This window comes from Rosa rugosa, chromosome 1 (assembly GCF_958449725.1).
Source record: "Rosa rugosa chromosome 1, drRosRugo1.1, whole genome shotgun sequence".
In the NCBI taxonomy this organism is placed as follows: Eukaryota; Viridiplantae; Streptophyta; class Magnoliopsida; order Rosales; family Rosaceae; genus Rosa; species Rosa rugosa.
In genome coordinates, this window is record NC_084820.1 from 41223151 (window position 1) to 41251057 (window position 27907).

Genomic DNA, 27907 nt, shown 5'->3' on the forward strand with positions numbered 1-27907 from the left:
TTAACATTTGTCGAGATTGTTAAATAATTTCTCGTATGATCTCCAATAAGCTCAATACATTTTTCCAGGGCTCACATCAATGAACAGTGAAAATAAACAGTTAAAAACGATGAACAGTGGAAAAACGAACAGTACTGACTGGTCAAGAAACAGAACGGGTGGAAACTCATGTCCAGTGGCAGTGAACAGTTACTTGACTGGTCGACGCCTTGACATTTCTTGACTACGCGTGGACTTGCTCTAAGAGGTGAGAGGTTCGAATATGGCCGCTCGATCTGAAAATTAGTTGACTCAACCCAAATGGCTAGCCCTATGTAAAACTACTGCTGGAAACAGTGGCCACGGTGGTGGCCAAAAATCCCCAAAAACCCAAATCTTCAAACTAAATCGATATTGATATTGAAAATTAACTATACCACAATGTAGATCTCGACAAGTTGTTAGGAACTGTTTATCTTATGGGCCAGACTCTTGCATGTTTTATGGGCTATTGTTGTGATGTGGGCTTATTAGACTTCATGACCATGTTATATAGCTACTGAGTTGTATTGCAAGACTATCATTGAAGAATATTGAAGTTTAGTTTCTCTTATTTCCTTTAGTTTTCCCTTATTTCCCTTTCTTTGCAATGTCATTTCTGGGCTTGGATCCTGGGGATCCTAACAACTGGTATCAGAGCCCGCAACTGGGCCTATTTCTGGTGAGTCCGGCGGTGTACGGCGGTGGGATCTCCGGCGGATGTTACAGCACTCATTCTTATCACCCTCACGGTAGCCCTAGCTACCCACCACCTCCTTCTCGATATCCATCACAACGTAGCTACCCACCACCTCCTTCTCAATTTCCATCGCAACCAAGCTACCCACCACTAGCACCACCACCTTCCCAAACAATCATCAATGGGTATGTTTTTCCTCACCAATTTCCACACCTTTCTGCAAATCACACTCAGTTGAGCACCGCTGCACATTCTCCATACAATTCCCCACGTTCTCAAAACCAATGTTACTCAAGTACGGAGCTCTTCACCACCACACCCCAATCACCTCTAATTCCACTTCACCCTCATCCAAGTGAAATCTATCACCATTACCCACCTACCCAGCCTCACTTCATTCCCACAAAGCAGTCTATTCCTTCACCGATGTTAGTTCCTGCTGCAAAACACTTGGAACATCCCTAATTTTCAATTCCAGCCGTGGCCAATGAAGAACCTTCTTCAATTTCTCTCGAACTTGAGATGGGTCACAGGGTAGAAACCAACATTTCTACTAAGAGAGTGGGTTTAGGGGGGTGAAGGAGAGGTGGAGTCTCAAATTCATGGTGTGAATCCAGAACCAGTGGCCCAACCGTCTTGGTTGATGAAGCAGACCGGACCACGGAAATTCACGTTACATGATGGCAATGGAAATGCAGGCATTAGCTACAGCAGTAGCTTGGGCTTCCAAGAGAACGACAGTGATATAAGTCTAGTGCCTCCTGTAGTTTCTGAAGCTCTGAAAGGTCAAGAGACCTTAGATTCAATTCATTCCTTGTGTTTAAAAACTCAGAGAAAGAAACTTATTTGGGAAAATGCTATTGAGGACTTTGTTAACCATGCTGTCAATGTTAACGTTGATGTCAATCTTAGTTCTGTGAGTGAAGGACCAGAGTTTGTCACTGCTAACTTGAAACAAGAGTTGGGTATAATGCCTACACAGGGAACCTCCATTCACCAAGCTAAACCATGGTCTGCCCATGACGTCGAAGTGAATGATGAGAGGTTAGAATACCATGCTCTCCACCTATTTGATAAAATGCCTAGGCCAGATGTGTACTTATGGAATGCTATATTGGGTTATTATTTTAAAGCTGAAGGGTTAATGGATGCTGGAGAATTGTTTCTAAAAATGCCTGAGAGGAACATTGTCTCGTGGAAAACTCTGATTAGTGCTTTGATCCTAAATGGTCAGGATGAAAAGGCGTTGGGTGTTTATGATGCCATGATTTCGGAGGGAATGGTGCCTACACATTTTACATTAGCAATTTTGTTCAGTGCGTGTAGAGGGTGGTTGGATGTGGAGAAGGGTAGGAAATATCATAGCCTTGTGGAGCAAACTGGCATTGAGGTAAATGTGTATGTGGGGAATACTTTACTCTGCAAGTATGCTAAGTGTGGAGTCATTAAGGATGCAATGCAGGTTTTCGGGGAAATGGCTAAGCCGAATGAGATTACTGTTACGGCTAGAATGGGGAGGTTAAAGCAGATGGACAAAATTGCAGAGGCTTTGGAAATGTTTAGGCTGATGTGTAGGAGAGGGGTGTGTATTGATTCTGCTTCGTTGTTTGTTGATATTGAAAAGGACCCCTCATTTGTTGCTCTTTCACTTCTGAAAGCAATTAATAAACGCAAGCTAGTTGTTCCGGAGATGTATGATCTTTTTACTAGAGTTGCAGGATTGAGGGTAACAAGTCAAGTAAAACCAATTCGTCGCAAGTGTATTCAGATCCTGTCTCACTTCTTAAGTGATTATCCACTTTCAGAAAAACGATTGCAACGACATTTAGATTTTTTGCTGTCTAATCTGAGTCTATCTTGGCATTTGGATGAGAAGCAGCAACTGTGGGGTGCAGCAGCTCAAGCTTTGGGGTTGCTGGTTGAAATCAAAGTCATGAAGAAAGGATTCCACAACCATATCAATAGTGTATTACAAGTGACTGAAAGCATCTTGCAGTCTGCCATCGATACTGTCACTCATGATTCTCCTCATGAAATTGCCATTCCTTTATGGAAAGAGGTATTTTATTCATTGGTTATGCTGGAAAAAATTCTGAATCAATTCCATGATTTTTGTGTTGATAGGGATCTCAAGAATATATGGGAAGCATTTTCTGTCTATCTCTGCCGCCAACTGAAGACACAACTTATTGATGATGCAGCCAACAAACTGATTACACAAAATATGGCATTCATTGTGTGCGGAGTGAATTCTTTGATAGGACAAACAGAGTGTGCAGATTCTTTCTCAAGTATATTGGGTGTTTGTGCCAAAGGATGTGGCAAGTTTGGTGTTAAGGAGCATAGTGATGGGAGAACTTTTGACAATTATCAGTTTGCCTACATTAGTGTTCAAGTGCATGTTGTGGATCAAATTATTGATATGTCAAACACAGGTGGAGAAAATATAAATATCCCAAAATTTAAGATTTTAGCTTTACATCTTGGGATCACACCTTTCTCTGTTAGTGCTTTGCAGCAATTTGGGCATGAAATTTTGAGTCAACCAATTATGGTGGAAGTCTATGCAGCACCAGAGATTGACCTCCATGATATATTCCTTGTACCTGGTACATCCTATGTGCTTACTTTAATGGGAGACCCAACAATTGGTGTAAAGGTTGAATTTACGAGTTTGGCGTTGCTGCAAAATGAGTATCAAATTGATCCATTAGATGTCAAGGCTGTTGTTGCAACTGCAACTATTCAATTGCAATTAAATGAAGCTACTGAGTTATACAAGGGAATGGACAAACTTCTTCGAGCTTTTGAGATATATATAGCCTTTGATCATTTGGCCTACCATCTTTGCTCAATTGGTCCACAACTTTTAATTGAGCAATTCATTCATATTGCATTCATTGTGAATTTTTATGATACAAATGTCGATCAGTGGCTTCCTGTTCATGATGAAATATCCATTTGCGTAGGTACAAAGAGAATCAGTAGAAGGTTACTTACATTGCTTACCCTCCATCACTGCAATAATAAGATGGTCCAACAATTCAGTTACCTGTAGATAATTCTAAAGAAACTCATTCAGGCAGAACTGCAAGTTTCTGGTTTCCTATCTTGGATATTATCTAGCTGCTATTGCAAGTGTAACTCGATTCTTCCTATAGTTGTAATTGTGGATGCTACAGCACAGATTCAACAAAATTTCATCAGGATTGTCTTGTACAGTATGTTTGTCTCATACATTGTGATGGCACAAAAACTCATAGCTGAGGATAATAGAAAGCAGGTTGGTACTGCATGGACATTTGAAAGCAATGGCATAATTACTAGGCCTGTCAAGATGTTCAATGATGAATGGGGGCACCCTACTAGTAAGTTAGACTGTATCATCCTTATACTTGAAATTGCCAAGAGCTGTTATGAACTTCAAAACACCTTTGCCAATGTCAAAATGGGTATGATGACACCATCCTACACCTCCAATGACAAACTTGGTGTGCATGAGGCCACAAAGATGACCAAACTTGTTGATAAAGACAACGGCTCATTTCATCAATGGCGTATCACATTTTCCATCTCCTACTTCAAGTTTATCTCTCATCTTTTCATTTTTGAGTGTTGCTGGTATAACATTCTTTGGGTTGCTTCTGACAATATGATAATTTTCAAGATGCTCCGCATGGTTGATTTTTGTCAAGGAAATTCACTCGGAACTCTCGGCATGAGGACAAGCCTTCATTTAAGGGGGTGGGATTGTTAGGAACTGTTTATCTTATGGGCCAGATGTACTCTTGCATGTTTTATGGGCTATTATTGTGATGTGGGCTTATTAGACTTCATGACCATGTTATATAGCTACTGAGTTGTATTGCAAGACTATCATTGAAGAATATTGAAGTTTAGTTTCTCTTATTTCCTTTTAGTTTTCCCTTATTTCCCTTTCTTTGCAATGTCATTTCTGGGCTTGGATCTTGGGGATCCTAACACAAGTAGACGAAGTTCCATTGGTCATGCATGGCTAACTGTTGCCAGAATCATTGAAAAAATGCTTGAAAACCATTGGAAAGCCGGAAGCTTTAATTGGAGCTTCGATTCTCCTTCCTCGTTCAAAGATAGGACAAACCAGGTGTTGAGGGAGGTCGGCAATGAGAAGGCGAGTTAAATGGCATCGGTGGGCCGCTATGATGTGGCCTGATGCTGAAGTTCAAATCGGGTCATCCTTCTGGGTGTCCTGGTCGAGAAGGGGTATTTGTAGCCTATATATATAATTTTGATTAACGATTCAAATCAAATGGTGGAGAGTGAACGATCCAGATCGCATCTCTTCAAAATTCATTTCTAATAAATAATTTCTATTTTGTAGAATATAATAAATAAATAATATCTAAAATTCTAACTCTTCTAAAAATCGTAATAAATAGCTCGGATATCCAAAAAAAAAATCCTGAAAATTCTCACAAACTCATCATGACACGTACTTTATTATCATGTCCCAAGCCTTGTGTTCGTTAACAGTCTTGCCATTTGAAGTGTGAAGTCTCATCAAACAGATGGTGTCTCAAGTGTACGATCTGATGACGTCATTGCTCTTTGAAACTTGTAGTGAACAAAAATAGGCCCAGATGCAATCACAAATTTTAATGTATTGATATATTAAGTCACTCAAGGGAAACGGTAGAAATGTGAATATGTGATCGAAAAGTATGTCTAACATTCAGTGTTTAGGTCTATATGAATAAATCATCTCTGTAAATTTTCAGTCAAATTGATAATCATTAAGGCATTCATAACTGCGATTTACAATTATAAATATGAACGGTTCATAGACAGATTCAGTTCGTCTATTTATTTAAACTAGTTCGATACCTTAACGATCATAAATTTAGCTGAAAATTTGCAGATTTGATTCATACATTAGGAGCAAAAAACTGAACGGTCGAGATGCTGAAATATAATTAAATAGTGGCAAAAAAAAGAGATATATATATATATATATATATATATATATATATATATATATATATATATATATCAGTATTTACTGTATTTAACTGTTACTCTGTTAGACTTGGTACTTCCGGTTGAAATTCCAAGTAGAAATTAAAGTGATGGAGAACTAGACTTTAGACTAAAAGGTCACTAGAATATATATAGAGCTTGTAAGTTAGAATAAATGAACATGTTTTGTCATTGATTAAGAGTTTCTAATTGATTCGTATAAAATAAGCTCTCCAACCAAGAATCATGTGGTTGTAAATTCACAAAATAATAGCAACAGTAAAAAATTTCTAAATCAGACATAAGAAAAGTAACCTTCTCGACTGTGATACGGTAGAACCTTCCTTTACCAGTAATCTCCGCAAGAACACTTCCCATGTTTAAAGTGATGAAATCTACTAGCATCACGGACGATGATTTCTCTGTTTTTAATCTGGGATATGTACTTAATAGCAACATGACAATCAATGCATACACGCAAGTTCTTCATCACCCTTACTGGTACACCTTCAGGAGTGTTGATTAAAGCAAAAGCAATTGCCAACTTCTCACTATGATGTGCCAAATCGTATTCCTTCTCCTCATTATCCATGTCATGCAAAACCGAACCAGTATCAGGCACATAGCCATGCAACTTCATTTCCGACCTCAGTTCTTTAAGATACAAATCAATCGCCATATATTGCGGAAGGCAATTTTCACCCATACGAAACTGGTAAACTTTATTCTTTATTTCCAGCCAGCTTATACCTGGCTCCTTCTTGACCTTTCTATCTCTCATGGCTGTCCTCACCTCAGAAACATCCTGCCATCTTCTGGCTGAAGCATGGATGTTTGAAAGTAGCACATACGAAGCTGAATCCTCTGGATCTTGCCTAAGAACATCTTGACCGATCCTTCTTGCCATGTCTGCGTTCTTGTGGATTTTGCATGCAGATAACAAAGTTTTCCATATGATAGCATCTGCTTTAACAGGCATTGATCTTATCATTGCCTCGGCTTCCTCCAAACAACCCGACCGGCCAAGAAGGTCAACCACACATGTATAGTGCTCTAGTTTAGGTTTCAGTCCATACTTTTGTACCATTAAGTCAAACAATTCAATTCCTTTCTCCTTCATTCCGCAATGACTGCAGGCATAGAGCAAGCTCAAGAAAGTAACATCGTTTGCCTCCAAACCTTCCTGCTCCATCTGTTCAAACAGCTTGATCGCTTCCTCTCCTCGTCCATGAAACCCATACGCAGAAATCACAGAACTCCATAGCACAACATCTGCACCTTCACATTCCCTGAAAGCTTTGAGAGAATCTTCAAGACACCCACATCTAGAATACATGCTAATTAACGTACTTATCACGGCAACAACTGAGCTAGCCCCAGCTTTAATCGCTTCAGCATGAATCTGCTGACCCTGTCCAAGTGTTGCCAATTCCGAACACGAACTAAGCACACTCACAAATGTGACCTTATCAGGTCTAAAGCCTGCAATTTTCATCATATTGTACTGATCCAACACTCCCTCGGACTGCCCATTTTGGGCTTTCCCCGCAATCAGCGTATTCCAAGCAACCACATTGCGAATCGGCATTGATTTAATCACCTTCTCTCCATCAACCAAGCTCCCAGACTTCATATACATATGAGCCAAAGAACTCCCAACAACCAAATTGAACTCAAACCCACATTTCACCACATAAGCATGAACCTCACACCCGGCAGATAGTCCTCTCAAACCTGCACACCCCCTAAGAACACTACCCAATGTGAACTCATCAGGCGAAAACCCCAACTCATGCATCTCAGAAAACAAACCCAAACCCTCCTCATTGTATTCAAACTGCACCAGACCCGTCACCATTGCGTTCCACGTTGCCACATTTCTCTCTGGCATTTCATCGAACACCTTCTGGGCACATCCCAAATCACCTTTCTGCACAAACCCATTGATCAAAATGTTGCAAGACATGATGTTTCTCCTCGGCAGATGCCCAAAGAGAGTCGAAGCTGATTTCAAGTCCCCGATTTTGGAGTACAAGTTGAGGAGGTGATTGGATACGAACTTGTCTGAGGAACACCCAGATGTGATTATCAGAGAATGGAGCTGTTTTCCTAATGAGAGTGACTTTCTGGGTATGCATGCTTGCAGTAAGTGTGAGAAGAGAGATGGGTCTGACCATAAATCAGATTTGAACCTTCCAAAAGCTTCTTTGATAAGTCCTTTGGAGCAGAGAGTAGTCAATTGCTCTATACAAGTAGTAGAAGAGTAAGACTTGCCCATACAAGTAAGTAGAGAGTAGTCAATCTAGCTTGCCGAAGCGGGTTGTGTTCAGAAAGTGCAATTAATATAATATAAATACGAGTCTATGACCGTGAAAAGTGAATTTGATTACGACACAACCAACACAGGTGAACTGGCTGGTAAGAGCTTCCAGGTGTGGAACCCCCGCACCAATATGTTCAAATTCTACCAACACTTATTGGAGTTAAATTTCAATATATTATTAGTAGCCAAGGAAATGAACGTTCTGACATGACCTCCCTACAAGGTTTAGTCCTTGGACCCAGAAAGTCTTTGAGGCATACGATTAGGATGGTCGAGAATGTTACCTTAGAAATTCCAATATATGATCCAAACATAAAAAGACTGCTCGAGAGTAACTGAACCATCAAAATTAAGCTTAAATTGAGCAGGAAACTAGGATATAAGCTATTGCTTTCCATACAATATCTAGATCAGTTTAGGTAGTGTATCTTAAAAGTTAAAATTTGGAATTACAATTTTGAAGGTGACCTTATTTCCATGGTACCATTTTCGGAAGTGTATTGATAAAGTAATCAGTTAATTATATATGGGCAGACTCGACAGAACAAATTGCTTACCAGATTATGCTTGCAAATAAAGTAACAAGAACTATCATATAACCAAAGGCCCGAGTATATTTGGTCATTCCACATTACAGTACTTTACACATGATCAAAAAAATTACAGCTTTTTATACACTTAACCAATTATAGATGTGCAACTAAGTGTCAATGACAGTATGACTTACACTACCTAAACAGCGACTGGAGTAGGGACCGCAGCAGCGACCCGGTTTTCGACTGGGATTTCAGTGAATTCAGAGAGGATTGCCCGGAATTCATCCCCAGTCATTGTTTCCTTCTCAAGAAGGACCTCCACTATCTTGTCCATGGCTTCACGGTTGTTTCTTATGTGGCTCAATGCAATCTCATATGCTTCATCAGATAATCTCTTAATAGCAGAATCAATGTCTTCAGCAAGCTTTTCTGACATTGAGTTCCTTGCCATCATTCTCATTATGACATCACCACTCTGAGCTGAATCCATCAATGACCATGGGCCAATGTCGGACATTCCAAATGTGGTTACCATCTGCAATAATGTCAATTAATGCCTCAGTCCAATTGATTTTAACATGCTCAATGATCTAAGGACAGGTACTCTTAAAGAAATTAACTACAGAAGCGCAGTAGGAATGGCATTGAAAACTGCTGGACAATTGGATAGGGAAAGACACAAAATTTAGCTGCCAATTCCAAATTTTTGCCCTCAATAAATATAAAAGAGAGAATAAAAAAGCAACAAAAATGAGCTACGCTAAAGAATGAATGAAGTCAGAGTTATAGGATTCATTTCATATATAAATCCCACAAGATACGAAATCTCTTTCAGGAAAGTAAGGATCATAGTAATTCAACAGTTTAAATTCCTATGAGCAGATAGTCATGGCGGATATTGGTTACCTGTTTAGCTAAACCAGTGATCTGCTGCAAATCACCAGCTGCACCTGTTGTCACCTCTGGCTCACCAAAGATCACTTCCTCTGCTGCTCTACCACCAAGCCCACCAACAATTCTTGCAAATAGTTGCTGCTTGGAGATCAAGGTAGGATCATCTGCAGGAATGAACCATGTAAGACCACGTGCTTGACCTCGTGGAACTAGGGTCACTTTCTGAACAGCATCGTGCCCTGGAGTCAATGTCCTGTATTGAAGAGAAAATGAGAACAAGGTGGGTTATTAACTTTCCTTGAGAGTTATTATAGCCACCAGCAGAACCAAAAAAGAAAACTAAGATGAGTTTGGATATATTGGATGAAAGCATGGGCGAGCGAGTTTATAACCGAGTTTAAGATGAACTTGAGCATCATCATTGTTAGAAACCCATAAAAGATCAAAGAACCATAGAATTTGGCTACAATTTAAAGCCACAAAATTATTTATTGATTCAACTTTATCAACTAACATTTGATAATAATGCATTTACCTGTGAAGGTTCATGATTCAATTGAATGTTTTAGGCTCACTAGCTCAGTGATAGTCAGAATGAGTTCAAACTTAAAAATACCAAATCTGTTTAAAATTCTAATGCAATTAGTAATATTATACTCAACAAAATTCATACAGTTAAATAATTTATATCAATATAAATTTACCTGAACAATAAAGTAACAAGGCAAACTCACCAACAAAATAATCATTGGTGCAATATGAAGAAAAAACTAGTATAAAGAATGAACCATGGTTTGATGAAAACTAACACAGAGAATTCTAAAAATAAATGAAAAGTCAAAGACTAAAATGTGACTTACCCACAGATGGCGTGCCCAACTTCGTGGTATGCTACCAGACTTTTGCTCTTTCCGTCTGTCATTACTGTGCCTTCCATTCCAGCCACTATTCTATCAATTGAATCATCAATCTCTTTAGATGAAATTGCCGACTTCCCACGCCGACCTGCCAATATAGCTGCTTCATTTAGGAGGTTGGCAAGATCTGCTCCACTAAAACCAGGTGTCCTCATAGCTACTACATCAAGGGAAACATTTCCCTCAAACTTCTTATTGCTAGCATGAACCTTCAAGATATCTGTTCTGCCACGTACGTCTGGAACATCAACAGACACCTGCCTGTCAAACCGGCCAGGCCTCAACAAGGCAGAGTCAAGAATATCTGCCCTGTTAGTTGCTGCAACCACAATGATACCAGTGTTACCCTCAAAACCATCCATTTCTGTCAAAAGCTGATTAAGGGTCTGTTCTCTTTCATCATTGCCTCCACCAATTCCAGTTCCTCTTTGCCGTCCAACAGCATCAATTTCATCAACAAATACAATGCAAGGTGCATTTTCCTTGGCCTTCTTAAAAAGATCACGGACTCGGGAAGCACCAACACCAACGAACATTTCAACAAACTCAGAACCTGAGATGGAGAAAAAAGGAACACCAGCTTCGCCAGCAATTGCCTTCGCTAGCAGAGTCTTTCCAGTTCCTGGAGGGCCGACAAGAAGAACCCCTTTAGGAATGCGAGCTCCAACAGCAGTGAATCTCTCAGGCTTCTTTAAGAACTCCACCACCTCTACAAAATCCTGCTTGGCTTCATCCACCCCAGCAACATCATCAAATGTCACTCCAGTGTTTGGTTCCATTTGGAACTTGGCTTTAGACTGACCAAAGGAGAGGGGAAACCCAGGCCCACCAGGACCGCCCATGCCTCCACCTGAACGCCTTGAGAGTAAGAACAAGCCCCCAATTAAAATTAGTGGGAAAGCCAAATTTCCAATAAGGTTAAATAAAAGGTTGCCCGAGTCTTCTTGAGCATTATGTGCTGCAAAGTCGATGTTCTTTTCCCTGAACTTTTGAAGAAGCTCCTGGCTTAGTCCTGGGAGTTGCACACGAACTCGCTGCAATCGGTTCCCTAACTCAGGAGAGATAGCCTCAACAATAGCTATGGTCCCGTTCTCAAAAAGATCAACTTTTGTCACCCTGTCCTTGTCTAGATACTCCAAGAACCTAGAATAAGACATCCGTGAAGAAGAGGGCCCTTGATCATCGGCCTTAGCACTCGCTGCTCCAAGTAAAGCAGGTACTCCAAGCAACTTCATAAACCCTCTTCTTCCTTCATATTGCTTTTGGTCCAATGATGCCTTTACAAGAACTGCTTTTGTCTCCTTAGCCAACGATGGAAGAGTTGAAGAGTGGAAGAGAGGTCTCCCACAGAAATCCTTGCTCAAACTTGGTTTAGTACCATGGGTAGATAAACTGTTCCCCACAAGGCAAGCTGATGATGCTGCCATCTGTAGGTAAAATAGAAAAACACCTAGTATATTAACGCATGAATGAGAATCAAGAAACAAAATAACAAATGAAATATGTATTTCAATCTCAAGAATGATGGTTAGATCATGGAAGTGAAAGTGAGTACTGAACTACAAAGAGCTGAACCTAATCTTTGATTGCATCTCAACCAACAAGAATAGGTAAAATCAATGGATCAACTTCAAACAGGTGCTCAATATCCCAATACATACTAACATACCACAATAATGACTTTACAAAACACCAGTTGGACTTGAATAAGCATTACTAGAGTAGAAACTAAAGCAATTCAACATATAACGGAACAGAATGAATGAATGAACATCAATCATCAAGATCTCAATCCATATCACCATACATTAGACTTTCAGCCAACCCCATGTAATGATTTTTATAGACAATCCAATCGAAAGCGAAAACAATATCATAAAGACACATAATTGGACTGTGTTGTAACTTGTAAGATAGTAATTTCCGGTCCAACAACATCATAACAAAACTGCAAATAACAGCTTAATTATAACTAACATTCAAAAAAGAAGCATACAGTTAATGAAATACCCACATTCAGGCCAAACCAATCTGAAATCTTAACTTTTCCATGACCCAATATCAAGACAGACATGAAAATACAGAGACTCAAACCCAGTTATGCAGAACTGCTAAGACTAAAAAACTGAACAAATTAAAACAAACCCATTACAGATAGCAACTAATTACAACTATGCAAGTGTAAAAGGAGTTAGTACCTTGAAAAATGGTGAAGATTTTGGAGAGGGCGAGGTGAAGAGGTGGTCTGAGAAATAAACTGAGGGGAAGAAGCTTTTGAAGGGAGTGGATGTGGTTTCAGAAGGCGTACGTGGCTCGATGTTAGTGGTTGTTTCGGGTCTCTTTCACCTCTTTAGATTTTTGTTGGCGGTTTTGGTCAGAAGACTGAGAGATTATTTTGAGGATTTTTTTTCAGTAGTGTCGACTGTCAATGGTTGGGGATCTTAAGAAGGCACGTCATTCAAAACTTTGGTCAAATTTTCTAGGAAAATTGATTTCATTTTGCAACTTTATAATCCCAACGACTAGGTATTTCCAAAACATTTTATTGCTAATTTAGCAAAACACGTCCATGACCAGTTGAGATCTAGTGGCACAAGTTTTTTGTTTATATGTGACGACTCTCATAATCATCTATTAGTTTTTTGTTTGATCAAAGTAAACAAATTAGCAAACGTGATAAAAGTTTATAAAATTTTTGGTCATATGGTCATCATCCATTATTAAGTTTTCGGCTTTTTTGGTGTCTCATTTTGAAAATAGTATTTTATATATACCATATGACCAAAAATTTTATAAAGAATATTGAGATTTGAAGGAGTCTTTTCTATAAATTAAAAGAAAGAAGAGTGATACTAGAGTATATTTGTAAGATACATTAATTAAATAGATCAATTGATAGACAGACTCCACAGTCCATAAAGTGGTACAGTAATTGAACCAAGATTTGAGCTGGTGTACGATTACATGAATTTGGTTTATCGCTCTACCAAATTGGTCTACCAGTAGAACAGTATTAAGAAAACACGGGCACACACTGAAATAATGAGTCTAAGTTTGGCATTCCTTGGCTTAAAAGAAAAGAAAAAAGAACATTTTATTTTGCTTGTAAGCTGGATTATTTGCATGGTGCATGTCAAAACATGTTTTTGCTAACTTTGTCTGGTTATAAAAAGCTTTGCGTGTAAGCTTTTGCTGCTAGCTAAGCAAGCTTGCTGTCTTAATTTGCACCACAGCATGAAAGCGAAACGTTAAAAGGTGACAAATTCAGTTCCGGAGTGAAGTTTCAAACACTTTTTGGATTCATACTTGACCTTATTATTGAATTTATCAAATGAACTGTTAATTTTGAGTTATTTAGGATAATAATTAAACTATAGAAAGGGACTGAGAGAGATTAATCCCTACAAGCTTCATCAATATACAAGCTCTGAGTTGGTTTATATCTTCCCCTACTTGGCTCCATAGGCGTAGGGAGGTAGGGTCGAGAATGGTCACTTAACCCTTCTGAAGATTTGGAAATTTTGTTTCTTTCTCGTAGTGTAAGATATACATCCAAAAATTTGACCCTTCTAAACAATTAATTTTGGTGCCAATGACTTACAACACTCAATATTAAACTATCTTTATTTTACCAATTAGATCTAAGAACATTTAGAATCATCCTAACACAGCACAATTACTCTAGTATAATAATCAAAAAAATTTAAATTTTTTTTTCTTGGTACATGAATCAATCAGCAAATCAAATTATTGGTTAAGTAATTTCTAGAAGTTTCAAAGTCTAAGCGCACTTTCTTTTAGCATATAATCTGTTTATTACTAATCGATAATTTATATGACTATTCAAAGTTTTATGCAAATAGATAATTTTTCTATAGTTTAAAAATGTATTTGGATTTGACCCTCCTTATCAACATTTCTAACTACGCCACTGGTTGCACATAAAACCCACAAAAGAACAACTTTCCACATAACTATACAAAATTGCAACTTATGATCGTGTCAAATAAATCTAAGTGAACAAAAATGAATGCCATAAATATAACTTTCACATAATAGCTTGAGGCTAATTTTCTTTGGCCAAAACACTTTCCCAAATTTCTCAAAATTAAAATTTAATAGGTCAACTGAGAATAGTAAAATATTGTAACCACTTTAATTCAAAATCGATTTAAGTTTATCAAAACATTTTTTTTTTAAGATAGAAAACTTTTTTTTTTTTTTGAAAAGAGGGCCGGTGCGGCTGCCCTCAAGCCTTGATTAATGAAACCATAGAATACAAGGGGGGGGGGGGGACATAGAGCCTGAACCCCAACTTACAAAAAGTAATGTATTCTAACATGCACCAGTTAGCAAAGAATGCATCATTGGCAACTCTATTTTGCTTTGACAAAGCGGTGACATAACGGAAAGATAACTCTACGAAGGAGACGCATCATAACAAATAGCACAGCTTTCCTACTATGTTGCCGCACAGAATCATATCTGGCGGCACTTCGTTTCATCCTGCCACTAGGAGGTTGCTTCCATTTTAAAACAGATAGTCGTCTCACTAGGCCAGACAAGGCACACTGAGTGTGCAAACCGGGACAGAGCCCACTATCGCCTACCATACTTTGATGAGGACTTATTAGAGACAACACACTGGAGAAAGTGTTTGGACCCAAAATAAGCATTTTGGCCTGACAAGGCGTGTCTTGGAGAAATTGAGCCAATGTCAGTGGTTCAAGCTATATATTGTCGACAAGTTCGAAATATATATTTAGAGGCTAAATAAAGCCTACTATGGAAGCATGGAAACATGAAAAGTCAACTTTAGCACATTTTCCTACTTCGGCTAGGAGAAACCGAGCTAAACAAGGAAGGAGGGGCGGCAGACTGACCAAATGAACTTGAAATGAGCTGAAACTCTGCAGATCCATTCTAGACAGCCCAAGGATAATTTCTTATGAAGAGTGACAGAGATTTTTTTGAGTGGAAGGCCTTCAAACAATCAGTCCAATTTTCTACAGAAGCAAAACTGGAAAACTGGACCTGTAAGAGGTCCAGCAGCATTTCCAGCCCAACCTCATGGAATAAAGCTCTGAAAATTTGTTAGGATGATCTACACTCATAGTGGAACATTTTTTATGAAGAAGTCGAAAGCTCATTCTGAAGTCTTGTTGGAGAAATAATTGAAGGAATAAAGGGGCAGAAACTGACCTAAAACCAGCTCAATATTCACATGTTCATGTTTCCTACCCACATGAAGAAAGCTAGATGCTTTTCTTCTTTTCCTTGGATATATTTTTCAAGACAATCTCTTTAATAGATCATCATCACTTCCATGTTTTTGCACCTTCATGCCTTGCTTTCATTTCATCATTTCTCTATCTTTTCCATATTTTACAAATCACTTTCATACTCCACTTTCATTATTTTTCTTCCACTCATCATTTCACTCTTCTTTTTCTTCCCTATATAAACACCTTCTCCTCTCATTCTAAAACACACATTCACATTCAACAACAACATCTCTAAGATGATCTAAGTTCTCTCTAGAGCAAACCTCTCTAAGAGCAACTCCTACTCCTCTCCTTCTCTTTCTCTTACCGGTGATCACACTCCTAGTCCTAGTCTTCTCAGAAGCCGACTTTCAGTGCCACCAAACCCTCTGTCAACGTGCTTCGGTCCTAGTCTCCTCGGGAGCCGACGGTAGTGCCGCGACCACAACGGTTACAGAACCAGCCAAGCAAGGGTAACGCCCTAGCAACCCAGCCAAGCTAAAGTCACGCTTTAGCAAGTTCTCCTCACTTCCCAGTGGTTCTCGCTCTGCTCGATCTACAACATCGAGTATCGATTGTGATTTTCAAGAAGCTCAGCAAAAGTCCTCGCCACGAGGCACAAAGAATCCCGCGACGAGGTTGGTGCTCTCCTCGTCTACAATCGCTCAACAGAAGTCAGGTCAAGGGACACCCCCGACGACCGCACCCGACGGTGCTGGCACGCCCGCGCAAGAAAAGAGATTGTTGACCAGCTGCAGCAAAATTGGAGCCAAACAGAAAGTTGGCCGGAATCCGGCGACCTATGACCGAATTCTGGCGACCAGAATCCGGCAGCCGGTGACCGGCTCCGGCGAAGTCTCCTATGGTTCTCTCTCTTCCATTCTCTCTCTCTCTCTCTCTAAATAACAAAGGGGTGAGGGTAAAATGGTATTAAAAAAATAAAATAAAAAAAATCTTAATGGGATATTAGGGAAGACCTCCTTAGAGTATTTTGGGTAAGAGAGAATTAAAAAAACTTACTGGGGTAAGTGGGAAAAAAATCTCTAGAAATGGGGTAAATGGACAAAAACCCTAAATTATATTATTTATCACTTTTGTAATGTAAGATTTTTTTTTTCTTTAATATATTTCTTACATGTAAATAACTTAAGTCTGCATGTGTAATCAATCAACAAATTCAATTACCACATTAGAGTCTTGGTCAATCAAGTAACAATTCAATCAAAAAAATTTTTATGACCAATTTAAGAAATCCAAATCGAGTCCATAATGACATGATTGGAAAGGGACTCGTTCTGATACCAAGTCAAGAAAAAGAGAGCAAATAGGATGAATATTCAGCATAATCTTATTCATCTCTCTTAGAGGTAGAGAAAAAAGCCAAAATGACCTAGCAGAACGCTCTACTAGGGTTTGTGGTGCGGCGGCCGTTCTTGGTTGTCGTGTCCTATACCTACTCCATTCATGGAGAAAATCTCAGGCTTTTGCCAAGATCTTCGTCTTCCTTGTCTTCGGCGGCAGTGCGTCTGTTGAGCGGAGTTTGGGCGCTGATGGGACTGTGTCGGTGGGCCAAGTTGATATTGGTACACCATCGGAGGGATGCGGTGATTACTGTGAGGAGTGGGATCCGGGGAACAGTCTCAGCTATCTCAGGGTTTTGGGGCAAGGTCTTGCTGCAGATACGGTGGTGATGGGGGCTTGGTCGGATCGTTGGTTGACGGATAAGGGCGGAGGGGATCTGGTTTCTTCTTCTGCTGGTGGCTTTGAATCTTCATCTGCGTGGGACTACGACGCTAGGCTGAAGAACGTCGGATTTTGGTGCGAGGTGAGGGGATGGGGTTCTGGTGGTGATGGCCGAGCGATGGGATCGGTTTGTTGGGACTTCAATGGCGGTGTTCTGTTCGTCAGCGATGGCTATTGCAGTTTGGCATCCTCCATTGTAGGTTCTCGGGACGCGTCCGCCGGTGCTGCTGTCCAGCTCGTTGGCATCAGGATCCGGATCTAGGATCCGGGTGGAGTTTGGTTTTGGCCTGCGGCCCATAATCTTTGTTGGGCTTTTTATGATTTGTTAGAATGGATTGGGGCTCCTGTGCCTTATTGGTATTGGATCCAAGACCCAATTCTATGGTATTTGTTCGTGAAAGATCGTCTGCCAACATGACCATGTTCTGACACCCTTGGTCGGCTTCGATCTTTAGGTGGGAGAGTGCCTTCATTCCGACGCCAAGTTGATTTTTGTCATTTTGTGAGTTGGAGTTTGATGGGTAGTCAAACCACCAACTACTCAATTCACTACACGGCTGCAATCCGTAATGTAAAATCAGCGCTGCGTTTCGACGTTGCTGCTCCTTGTGTTATTAAGTTTTTATATTTCATATGTATTTTTCTTTTCAGGTTGTTTTATTCATTTCTTGATGTCTTTTGGCATCGTATCGTTGTAATATTTCAATTTCAATAAATGGCTGACCTCCTTCGATTCAAATATCTCTCTTAGAGGTAATATATACGGATATATCAATTAATGTATAGTATGGGCAAAATAATATATTACAATGTATACTAATTCTAGTTGCAATAAATAATAATTGGTACATTCTTAATATCAATTAATTAATAGATGACTCATGCCAACACGATCAACGTACGTTGGTCTAACCATTTTAGAACAATTATTGAAGAGGGTATGTTGATGATGAGGATCATGGCTAGTGGTTCATTTAACTAGGAGTGGTGGAAGGGATTTGAGAGGAAATAAGCGGACGAATAAAAAACAGAGTAAAGATCAGGAGTTCACACATATGAACGAGACACTCAGGTTAAGTTGTCGAATGAGTTATTTTGTTCAAGTAGTCAGATCCCATAAGGAGAATTGCTCTTCATATATATGCACCAAGAGAAGCGGTAGTGCGATACAATGGGGTTTACAGAAATGAGAAATGTTGGCGGAAGAAGGGAACCCAGGGTTTTAAGGTATGCATATATCTTTTTGTGAGATATGACAAGGAATCTGCCCCTTCAACACCTAATGTTTAGTTGGGATCGTCTAAGGCCTCTCCCAGTTATTAAGAAGTTGAAAAATGCAATTGATATAACATAATGAAAATGATCTCCGTCATGGGGCTATGATGAGGAAAAAGAGTGCTGGATGTGGAAAAAGCCTCCACCACTTAGCAAGTGAAACTGAAGAGAGTTTATCAACAGAGACAGAACATGGAAGAAGAGATTCTGACAGAGTTTAGCTGTCACATATGTAAAAAGGCTTTGACTACCCCAGTTATGACACCATGTGCTCATAACTTCTGTAAAGTTTGCCTGGAAGGTGCCTTTGCTGGTATAAATTACATAAAGAGAGGACCTCCGAGGATAGAAGAGCACTGCCAGGGAAAGTGAAAAATTAGAAGAAGGCAAATCAAAAGAAAAGTTGTCTAATTACTATAATACTTGATTTATTAAACTATTGTTTATGTAAGAATAGTAAATTCTATACGAAAGAGACTATTTTTGAATATTAATTTTATACCCATCCCCACCCCACCCCATATGCCCATGAGATTCAAATTCATAAACTTATACGGTATTGGTTATATAACTAAAAATTTATAGCTCACCAGCACACACACACACACATATATAAAGCTACATAACAACAACAAAATTAGCTTTCTATAACAATAATAATAATGATAAATTATAAATAAAAGGAGTTTTCGTGGAGATGGGTATACCATAATCTGGTAAAACGTTGATTCGATGGATTAGTGAGAGACGCTTATATGTAATTCGAAATGAAGCATCATCATGATTTTCTTCAATCACAATCTTAGAGAATGGCTACAAAAAAGAGAGGAGATATGTTAGGCTGATAGAAAATAAAAAGAAAAGTCGCTGAAAAATCGAATTGCAAACCAGAGGAAGAACATTCACACAATCTAGATGTGCTTTGGAAAAATGATCTAATCTTACCATGGAAAGACGTATTAGGATTGAGAACTTAACACCTTGAAAAAAAAAATCAAATGGACAAAAATCTCTACTTAATTCTGAATGGCACATTGTTTTCAGTTGACAAATTTTTGATGTCGAACAAAGCCTGGAATTCCAATTCATTTATAGCGAGAATTCTAATAACATTATGGAATGGTAATTAATATTGTATTCAATACACAGATTTTTTTCAAATCATATATACCGAATTTATAGAATTAGTCAAATACGATTAATTACATACTACATTTCAGGAAAATAAAATGTTGAATGACCTGGTGCATCAAGAGAAAATAATATAGACAAAATTTATCGCACAGACATGATCCACATTTTTTTTCAAATTATATTTATAGAATTTATAAATTAGTAAATACGGTTTAATTACACACTAAATTGAGAAAAAGAATAATGACGAATAACTTGGTGCATGAAGAGAAAATAATATAGATGAAATTTATCGTACAAACTTGATTCACTTCCTATTTATAGAATTTTTTTTTTTTTTTTTTTTGAGTAAAACCATAGCAGTGCTTTTATTGGATCAAGAGAAATGGTTACAATCAAATTGTAAAGCATCCAAAATACTTGTTGGAGCTTGGTCTATCCATATCCGATTGGTATTGGATTTGAGATCTAAGGAAGCTAGCCTACCTGTGCTAGGAGCAACAAGGAAAGCTAGACAAAATTCTAAAAGCCAGAACGGTACATACATGCCATCCATACAGGATTCATGGTACCATTCACTATTACATTGAAGCCCAAAATTGCACGAGCCTACACACCTTTGTAAGGTCATATCACACAAAATAAAATAGCTTGAATCCTCCTTCGCCAATGCACGCAATTGTGGTGCTCCAGATGACTCATTTACTTGGTGTAAATTCACCCCCAAGATGTGCAAGCTGGTATCATCTATGTCACACAGACAAAGCTATTTGTATCAATCCTCCAGGATCCCAAATGCGAAACCCTAGAGAAATTAGGTCCATTCTTTTGGTCCACAATTGGGCCCTAGTCCAAGAGGCATCCCCAAATGATTTGGACACCCAACATTCACCAATTGATTTGGGCTTCCAACTGGACTTGGGCCACCCAATTGATTTGGGCACCCAGCTTGAGGAGAGCACTCTCCCATTTGTATCACCAGCGATCATGGTCGTGCTCACCACCATCATGTCCGCCGCAACATGACCCAAGCAATGTGCATCGGCTCTTTCCACTGCACCCATCGACCAAAGCACCCAAAGCCCATCATTAGGCCTCCATTTTGAACCTCCAGCATGAACACAGTGCTCTCTGCCTACGTTCAAGAGCCATTCTTCTGTCCTACTGTCGCACCACATCGCCGCTAACCGTCTCAGCCGAAACTGGGCGACAAACTCCACCCGCTGCTGCAACCGGATACCTACTACCGCACCCGGCATCCCATGTCGACCCGGATCCCAAAGATCCCGACACATAAACATAGGACCACCACCTCTGCACAATTGGAATTCAGCCGAGTCCACCTCTGATACCCAGCCCAAGCGGTCGGTGACGGCAGAACTACCTTCCACTCTAAAATCATTCCGGTGCGACGTGGTGGAGGGGAAAACCCAATATATCGCCTCTGCAAGGGAGAACACCTTTTGAAAACTCGCCGAATAAAATCGGCGTTGGTTTGCTGCGAGAAGACAGCGAGAGGCAGATATGGATGATCTGCTTGGCATTGGCGCCACACGCCATTGATGGAATCCCAAGCCTAGGCGGCTAGGGTTTGCTAGAGATCGGAGCCCTCCCATTCTTTTTGTATTCTCCGACTTTTTGCTCATAAAGTTCTATTAGAAACAAACAAGGGAAATTTTATCAACATATCCCTAAATTTATTTATAGAATTTATAAAATTAGTCAAATACGGTTTAATTACATACTACTTTTCAGGAAAAGAAAATGATGAATGACCTGGTGCATCAAGAGAAAATAATATAGACGAAATTTATCATACAAACATGATCCACTTTTTTTTCAAATCATATTTATAGAATGAGAGTTTCTATTAGGACCTCCAAATCTGCTCACTTGACCTCACTCTATTATGAATTATTAAATGACATATATAACCTACTATAAAATGACTATTAAGGACAATAATTATACCAAAAAAATATTATATTTATTTTATGTAGACTTTCCAATTCAATAATATTAGATTGTATTCCTTATCTATTTTCATTTTCCAATTTCACTACATACTCATTAAAGCATTCATATATATATATATATATATATATATATATATATATATATATATATATATAATAAGAATTAAAAATATGATTAAGATCATGTGACATAAAAATGTATGATATATATGTTGAACGCATATTGGTGAGGGAAAACAAAATAAATCCTCTTATGATTTATGACCTAAATCTAAGTCAATCCATTATATTTGCAAAAAAAAAAAAAAACAACTAAAAATATTTAAATAATTAATCATGTGGTACAAAAAATACAGAAAAAAAAATAAACATTAAAAAACGAATGATTTTTTTTTTTTGAGAATAAAAACAAATGATTTCTTCATTTTTTTTTTTGCACAACTAAAATAGAAATTTTTTTTAAAAAAAAACATAATAGTTCATGGTATTTTCTTATTGATTAGACATTAATTTTTGAAACTCAAGTTTGATTAAGAAATGTATATTTAGTTAAGATTTATAGAGTGAACCCCTTTCAAAAAAAAAAAAAATTTATAGAGTGATTAAATCATTGAAATGACTAAATTTTTTATTTTAAAGATAATAATTTGTTTGCAAATTATATGAGTGAGGTTATTTGAGGAAGTTTAGTGAGGTTTAGTGAGTAAATTTAGTATTTGAAAATTTGATAAGAGGTGTAAAAAGCATAGAGGTCAAGTGAGTAAATATGGAGGTTCCAATAGAAAAACTCTTATAGAATTTATAAAGGGTGGTGCTATTCACACACTCATTTTCTCTATTCACACACCCCATATATTTTTATATTACTTTAATCCAATTTTTATTTACAAATTATCCTAACTACCCTCTCTTGCAACTATGTTTCTTTTTCTTTTTTCTATTTAGCAAGTCAATCATGAATTAAACATTATTATACAATAAATCAAAATTTTTTTGCTACCAAAATATTATGATTATGTTACGAAGATCTTTTAAGTAACACTAATTTTCAGTAGTAGATATGGTTTCGCTCTCCACATTCTAATCTCAGAAACAATGAAAAATCATCTCACAAAGTTAAGTTTACAGCACAAATATTTCAATTGTGTATATTAGAGCATGAATTATCCAAACAGAAAATAACAAAAACCAATTACCAATTCACAACATTGCTTCATAAAAATAAAAACTAATAAGCAAAAGCAACTAGAAGCATCAAAACCAATCAATCCTCAATAGAAAACACAAACCTTTCCTTTCAAAAAAAAAAAAAAAACCTTGCTGAATTCTCTCTCCCCCCCCCCGGCCATCCCTCCTCTCAAGAAAAAGTATTTTGAATTCCTCTGTTTCTGCGGGAAAATAAGAGTTTAGGATTTGGGGATAATTGACTTGCCAAATAAAAAAAATTGCAAAGGAGGGTAGTTAGGGTATTTTGTAAAAAAAATTGATTTCAAGTAATAGATAAATAGAGGAGGTGTGTGAATAGAGAAAAATGGTGTGTGAATAGCACCACCCTTTATAAATTAGTAAATATGCATGGTTTAATTACAAAAAAAAAAAAAGATAAAGAGAGAGACCCTTCTCTCTCTCTCTCAGAAACCCTAAGGGTCGGTGGCGGCGGCTTCAACTAAGAGCTTTCTCTCGTCCGGCGGCGGCTATGGCATTCGAGCGGGCCTTTTGGCCTCACCAATGACGCGTGATTTGCTGCCGGACGGGACTTGATGCTAGCGTTTAGGAGGCTCGAGTATGGGTGTTGCTCGAAAGTTTTTGCAGGTGGTTTTTGGCTCTAGGTCGATGGAAATCTCTGGGATGGGTGTAGTTATGGTGGGTCTCAGTGCAGATCGACAGCGTTGCAGATATTGAGGGCGTTGGGCGTGGCGGTTTCGACTTCGGCGACGGCGTGACCATGGAGCGTTGGGTCGTGGCGGTTTCGACTTCGGTGGCGGCGTAGGATCGTGATGTGCTGGGTCGTGGCGGTGTTTGCGTCGTGACGGAGGGGAATCCTGCCTGAGCGGGCGTGGGCACGGTGGCGGCTGAGGACGGGTTTGGAGATGGAAGTTTGGTCTGGGCCAATCTTGGCCTGTTGAGCTTTGTGTGGGCCTGTTTTTGAAGCTCTTTGGGACAAAAATTTGATGGGCTAGGATTTTGCTCTTAGCTCATCCCTATGTTTTTAGTTTGTCTAATTACAATAAAGTTCCTTGTATTAGGAACACTCTATGTACTTCTAGTGTCTCTGGAGTAGTACCAAAAGAGGGTATCCGCTAACTCTACGTATTTAAATGTATAATGAGTAGGACTATATGTACGTACCACTTGTGGGTACTACCACTAGCTTTTTAATTGTCTGTCTAAATGACAACAGAAGGGTATGTAACGGCCTATTCTAGCTTGTGATGAATATATTATTTCGCCTTCATGGCATTACTCTCAAATTGAGAAAAAGATAATGACGAATGACTTGGTGCATGTAGAGAAAATAATATAGACGGAATTTATCATACAAACTTGATCCACTTTTTTTATATCATATTTATCCTCCATAACTACCATATCATCTTTTTCAGCATTCCCAACCTCTACAGTAACCAAAGGAACATCCTCCATTGGTTCAGTCTCAATAGGGAGAGGCTCCCCTATAGATATCTCCTACAAAGATGATTCACTTTAACATGGCCAACGCAGATTATTGTTTTTTTTTTTTTTTTTTTCATCAAATCAAATAATTCATATATAGCAATTAGTTTATTGTTAGTCGAATTCACGACTTCCCACTCACAAAAGGGAGATTTATGCCACTACGTACACCAAATGGTACTGGGCTGCAGATTATTGTTTCATAGTCGTTGGTTTTCAATATAATTAAATATTTCATTGTTCATAAAAAATAATATGAAACTAACCGGTTAGTTTTAGAGCATAACTTTAAAACTTGTGAAGTTGTTTCTAGCACAAGGCTTGGAGAAGAAAGAAAAATAACATCCAAATAAAGAAAACCTTAGCTGAGGCAGTTGGCTCGATCTCATAAAAAACTTAGCAGTAATAAGTTTTAGTATCAAGAATCTTAAACTTCGCAGAAAAAAAAAAATCCCTGAATAGAAGTTTTAATCTCTTTATTACTTAGGGCAACCGATATGGTAATCAATAAATATGATACATATAACATCACTCGATCAACAGGGAAAGTGGGAAACCTAGGTTTCCTTTGTGATTAGTCACTTATCCCATACCTACAGACCGGGCACCGACCGTTGCTCTTGACCCATGGCACAATGCATTCCTCATGAAACATATGGTTACATGGGGTGAGCATAACCTCTTCTTTAGGCTCAAAATCTTCCAAGCAAATGGTACACCTCTTACCCTCATTTCTTCCTATGCCACTGTCTTGAACAGGAGTGCCTCTATAATACAAGTTGACCGTTGGCGATATTCTCCGTAAAGGATTGTATATCTGCTTCCTGAGCTTCTGCAATGCCTTCTTTTGCTCATTATAGGTCAACCTGGAGTCGGCTTCCTGTCTAGGAGCTGCCGGAGTCCATTGGCCGCTGAGGATCTGTCTAGTCCTTGGATTGTCGAGGAGCAAAGCATGAATTCGGGAACCTGGTGGTGCTAGTGAGCTGCAAGAGAGGGAAAAACAAAAATATGAACAAGTAATAATATGAACAGTTGAGTACATCCATCTCACCAAGATAATATTACCCATCGAGAATTTCAGATGTCTTTATCGAATTTAATGGCTGTTCGAGATGCGTTAATTAGTAGAGAAGACAGTATAAAGCTTAAACCTCAATTCTGGTATAGTTTCCTAGGGTGTTCTTAGAAAACTTGGCAATGCAGTTATTCCAAAAGCAGCAACTTGATCTATTTAGTACTGTGAACAATACACTGCATATATAAGTGCAAACATACCTCATTAATTAGCTTTAGCAATCCAAAACCACCCCACCCTGTGTACAATTCAGTGTGGTATGAGCAGTTTTCTAGTAGTGATAATTCTGAATACTTACCAAGTATTGCATATTATTAATTAAGTCTTTGCAATTTTGCTATCAGTAAAGTCGAAGCGTTACTCATGGAGATTATGTATGCATTCAAGTCAGTTCGAGTGATATGTGAGTGAGAAAGAGTTATGAGGATATAGATTACCCTGCAAAACCCGGTGGTTGTGCTACTCCTATCGCTCCCCCAAATGGCCTCCTTGTTCTGGTAACCTGGTGATCAATTAATGTTACGAAAAAATGTACGATCTCTTCATCTTTGATAATTAAGACATATAATATAGGAAAAATTCTATAATACACACCCGTATGTGATACACACATTTATAAATGTAACAGATTGGTAACCTTGAGTCCTATTTTGAGTAATCTTAGTTCTATTAATGGTAATTATATCACTACGACCTTATTACAAGTTTTTGAACAAATTCGTTGTCAATGTTGTAATTTTTGTTTAATTATATGTAAATAGTGTAAATGAATATGGTAACTTTGTTCTCAATGTCGTAATTTTAATTCATATAAATTGTAATTATTATTCAAATAGATGTAAATTGAGTGTATGATAAACATCACAGTACCATAGCTTGATATATATACAGAGAGAGAGAGAGAGAGAGAGAGAGAGAGAGAGTATTTACTTACTCGGGTGACTTGGAAGGTATTTGACAGGGGCTGAATAGGTTCCTCGAAATGCCAGTGATCATTAACATCATCATCATCAATTGAAAAAAAGTAGTCATATGGAGTAAGATGGTTAAGAGGAGAAGAAAGGGAGGGCGGAGGAGGAGAAGAAAGGGAAGGTGGAGGAGGAGAAGAAAAATAGTAGCCATATGGATTATCATGGGTACGAGGAGGAGGAGGAGGAGGAGGAGGAGAAGGAGGAGGGTAGGCAAGTCTCCAATTAAATGTGGCTGAACTGTTAGAGTTGGTTCTTCTGCTCGTCATGTCTTCGTTCTATTAAATCCGCAAAACTTTGGTTACCTCCCTAGCAGATGCAATGCTTGTGGTTTTGGGATTTTTAAGACTTTGTAGCTTTATTCCTTCCTCTGCTCCAAGGTCATTCAGGCATTGTTCTGTGGATACATGACTTCTCCATTTTTCATCTTTCGTTTTTATACATGCTCATCTACACTTTTTCATTCTGATGCTCATCTACACTTTTTCATTCTGATGCAAAGTGGTGAAGTATATGATCGATGTTTCTCCATCCTCTAGATTCTTTGGCAAATGGATTGAGTGAAACATCCATAAATTTTACGGAAAGTAAGATAGGAATCGATGCTTATACATACATCTATCTTTTTCTTGTTCCTCTGATGGATGTGACTAGGGTCCAACACATTCTACGATACAGATTTGCCTACTACAATGTCACTCACCGGTACATGCGTGAACAATTATCATCCGTTAATTAGGACAAGTTACAGCAAATCAGCAGACTACATGTTATTTGGTAAATCTCTACAATGAATATATAAGGTTTTTGATGAGCTGAAAGTCTGAAACACTAAAGCTGTAAACATTATCAGAATACAAAACTGCTTTGAAGACTTTCAGTTCAATCATATTTTTAGAGAGAAGACTGGTGGCGGCTGGCCTTTCCACGATTGGTTTAGAGGTCGATTATGGAGCTGGATCCAGCTCCCTGCTCAAGTCTCTAAAGCTCTCATTGATGACTGGTGTCTCTCTACTTTGTAACTCAAAAAAGAGAAAAAAAAAGAAGTAACATTAGATAATTAAGGACTAAGGTAAACACTATTCACATATAAATTACGAATGAAAGAATATGCAACATTTCAAGTACTCACGAAAAGAAAAGTATGTTACTTGGAATGTTTACTTTACTAAATACTAAAATACTAAATTTCAAATGGTACGTTGATATTGCAGTTCTACTTTTCCCTGGAACTGCAGTCCAGTAGTGCTTTAAACTTTATTCCTAGTGATATTTCAGTTCACTTTTAGACCCCAAAAACTTTTCCGAGGCATCTAAGAGGCAACAATATAATGATATATTGCTCGTTCTTTAGATGCTTAGCTTTCACTTACTTCATTCGGGTTCATTCCCTTTGGAAAACCAGTCCGTAACCAT

General features: G+C 38.4%; 3 protein-coding genes across 4 annotated transcripts; all 3 read right to left on the bottom strand.

Annotated features, from left to right (window-relative positions):
- Positions 1-5897: 5897 nt before the first annotated feature.
- Positions 5898-8044, bottom strand: LOC133724925 (pentatricopeptide repeat-containing protein At2g41080). The gene has a single exon (XM_062151844.1). It carries the CDS (start codon positions 7989-7991, stop codon positions 6060-6062), a length of 1932 nt encoding a protein of 643 aa, XP_062007828.1. The 5' UTR covers positions 7992-8044; the 3' UTR covers positions 5898-6059.
- Positions 8045-8610: 566 nt separating this feature from the next.
- On the bottom strand, positions 8611-12738 carry LOC133724924 (ATP-dependent zinc metalloprotease FTSH 2, chloroplastic). 2 transcript variants are annotated; one of them, XM_062151842.1, is made up of 4 exons: positions 12582-12738; positions 10327-11810; positions 9479-9719; positions 8611-9107 (listed from the first exon to the last, which is right to left on the bottom strand). In XM_062151842.1, exons 2-4 carry the CDS (start codon positions 11808-11810, stop codon positions 8769-8771), a joined length of 2064 nt encoding a protein of 687 aa, XP_062007826.1. In that variant the 5' UTR covers positions 12582-12738; the 3' UTR covers positions 8611-8768. The 2 variants fall into 2 exon arrangements, with proteins under 2 accessions (XP_062007826.1, XP_062007827.1); XM_062151843.1 differs by lacking the exon at positions 12582-12738 and having other exon boundaries at positions 10327-11833.
- A 12165-nt stretch (positions 12739-24903) lies between these two features.
- On the bottom strand, positions 24904-26917 carry LOC133737574 (uncharacterized). The gene is made up of 3 exons (XM_062165108.1): positions 26458-26917; positions 25961-26025; positions 24904-25431 (listed from the first exon to the last, which is right to left on the bottom strand). The coding sequence occupies exons 1-3, from the start codon at positions 26758-26760 to the stop codon at positions 25023-25025; spliced, it is 777 nt and encodes a 258-aa protein (XP_062021092.1). The 5' UTR covers positions 26761-26917; the 3' UTR covers positions 24904-25022.
- Between the last annotated feature and the right edge of the window lie 990 nt (positions 26918-27907).

Coding starts and splice junctions, on each gene's coding strand:
- LOC133737574 (XM_062165108.1), bottom strand. CDS start 26,760: ATGACGAGCAGAAGAACCAACTCTAACAGTTCAGCCACATTTAATTGG. Junction 26,026..26,457: donor ATACCTTCCAAGTCACCCGA/GTAAGTAAATAC, acceptor ATTGATCACCAG/GTTACCAGAACAAGGAGGCC. Junction 25,432..25,960: donor CAACCACCGGGTTTTGCAGG/GTAATCTATATC, acceptor CCTCTCTTGCAG/CTCACTAGCACCACCAGGTT.
- LOC133724925 (XM_062151844.1), bottom strand. CDS start 7,991: ATGGGCAAGTCTTACTCTTCTACTACTTGTATAGAGCAATTGACTACT.
- LOC133724924 (XM_062151842.1), bottom strand. CDS start 11,810: ATGGCAGCATCATCAGCTTGCCTTGTGGGGAACAGTTTATCTACCCAT. Junction 9,720..10,326: donor GTTGGGCACGCCATCTGTGG/GTAAGTCACATT, acceptor TCTTCAATACAG/GACATTGACTCCAGGGCACG. Junction 9,108..9,478: donor TCACTGGTTTAGCTAAACAG/GTAACCAATATC, acceptor ACATTATTGCAG/ATGGTAACCACATTTGGAAT.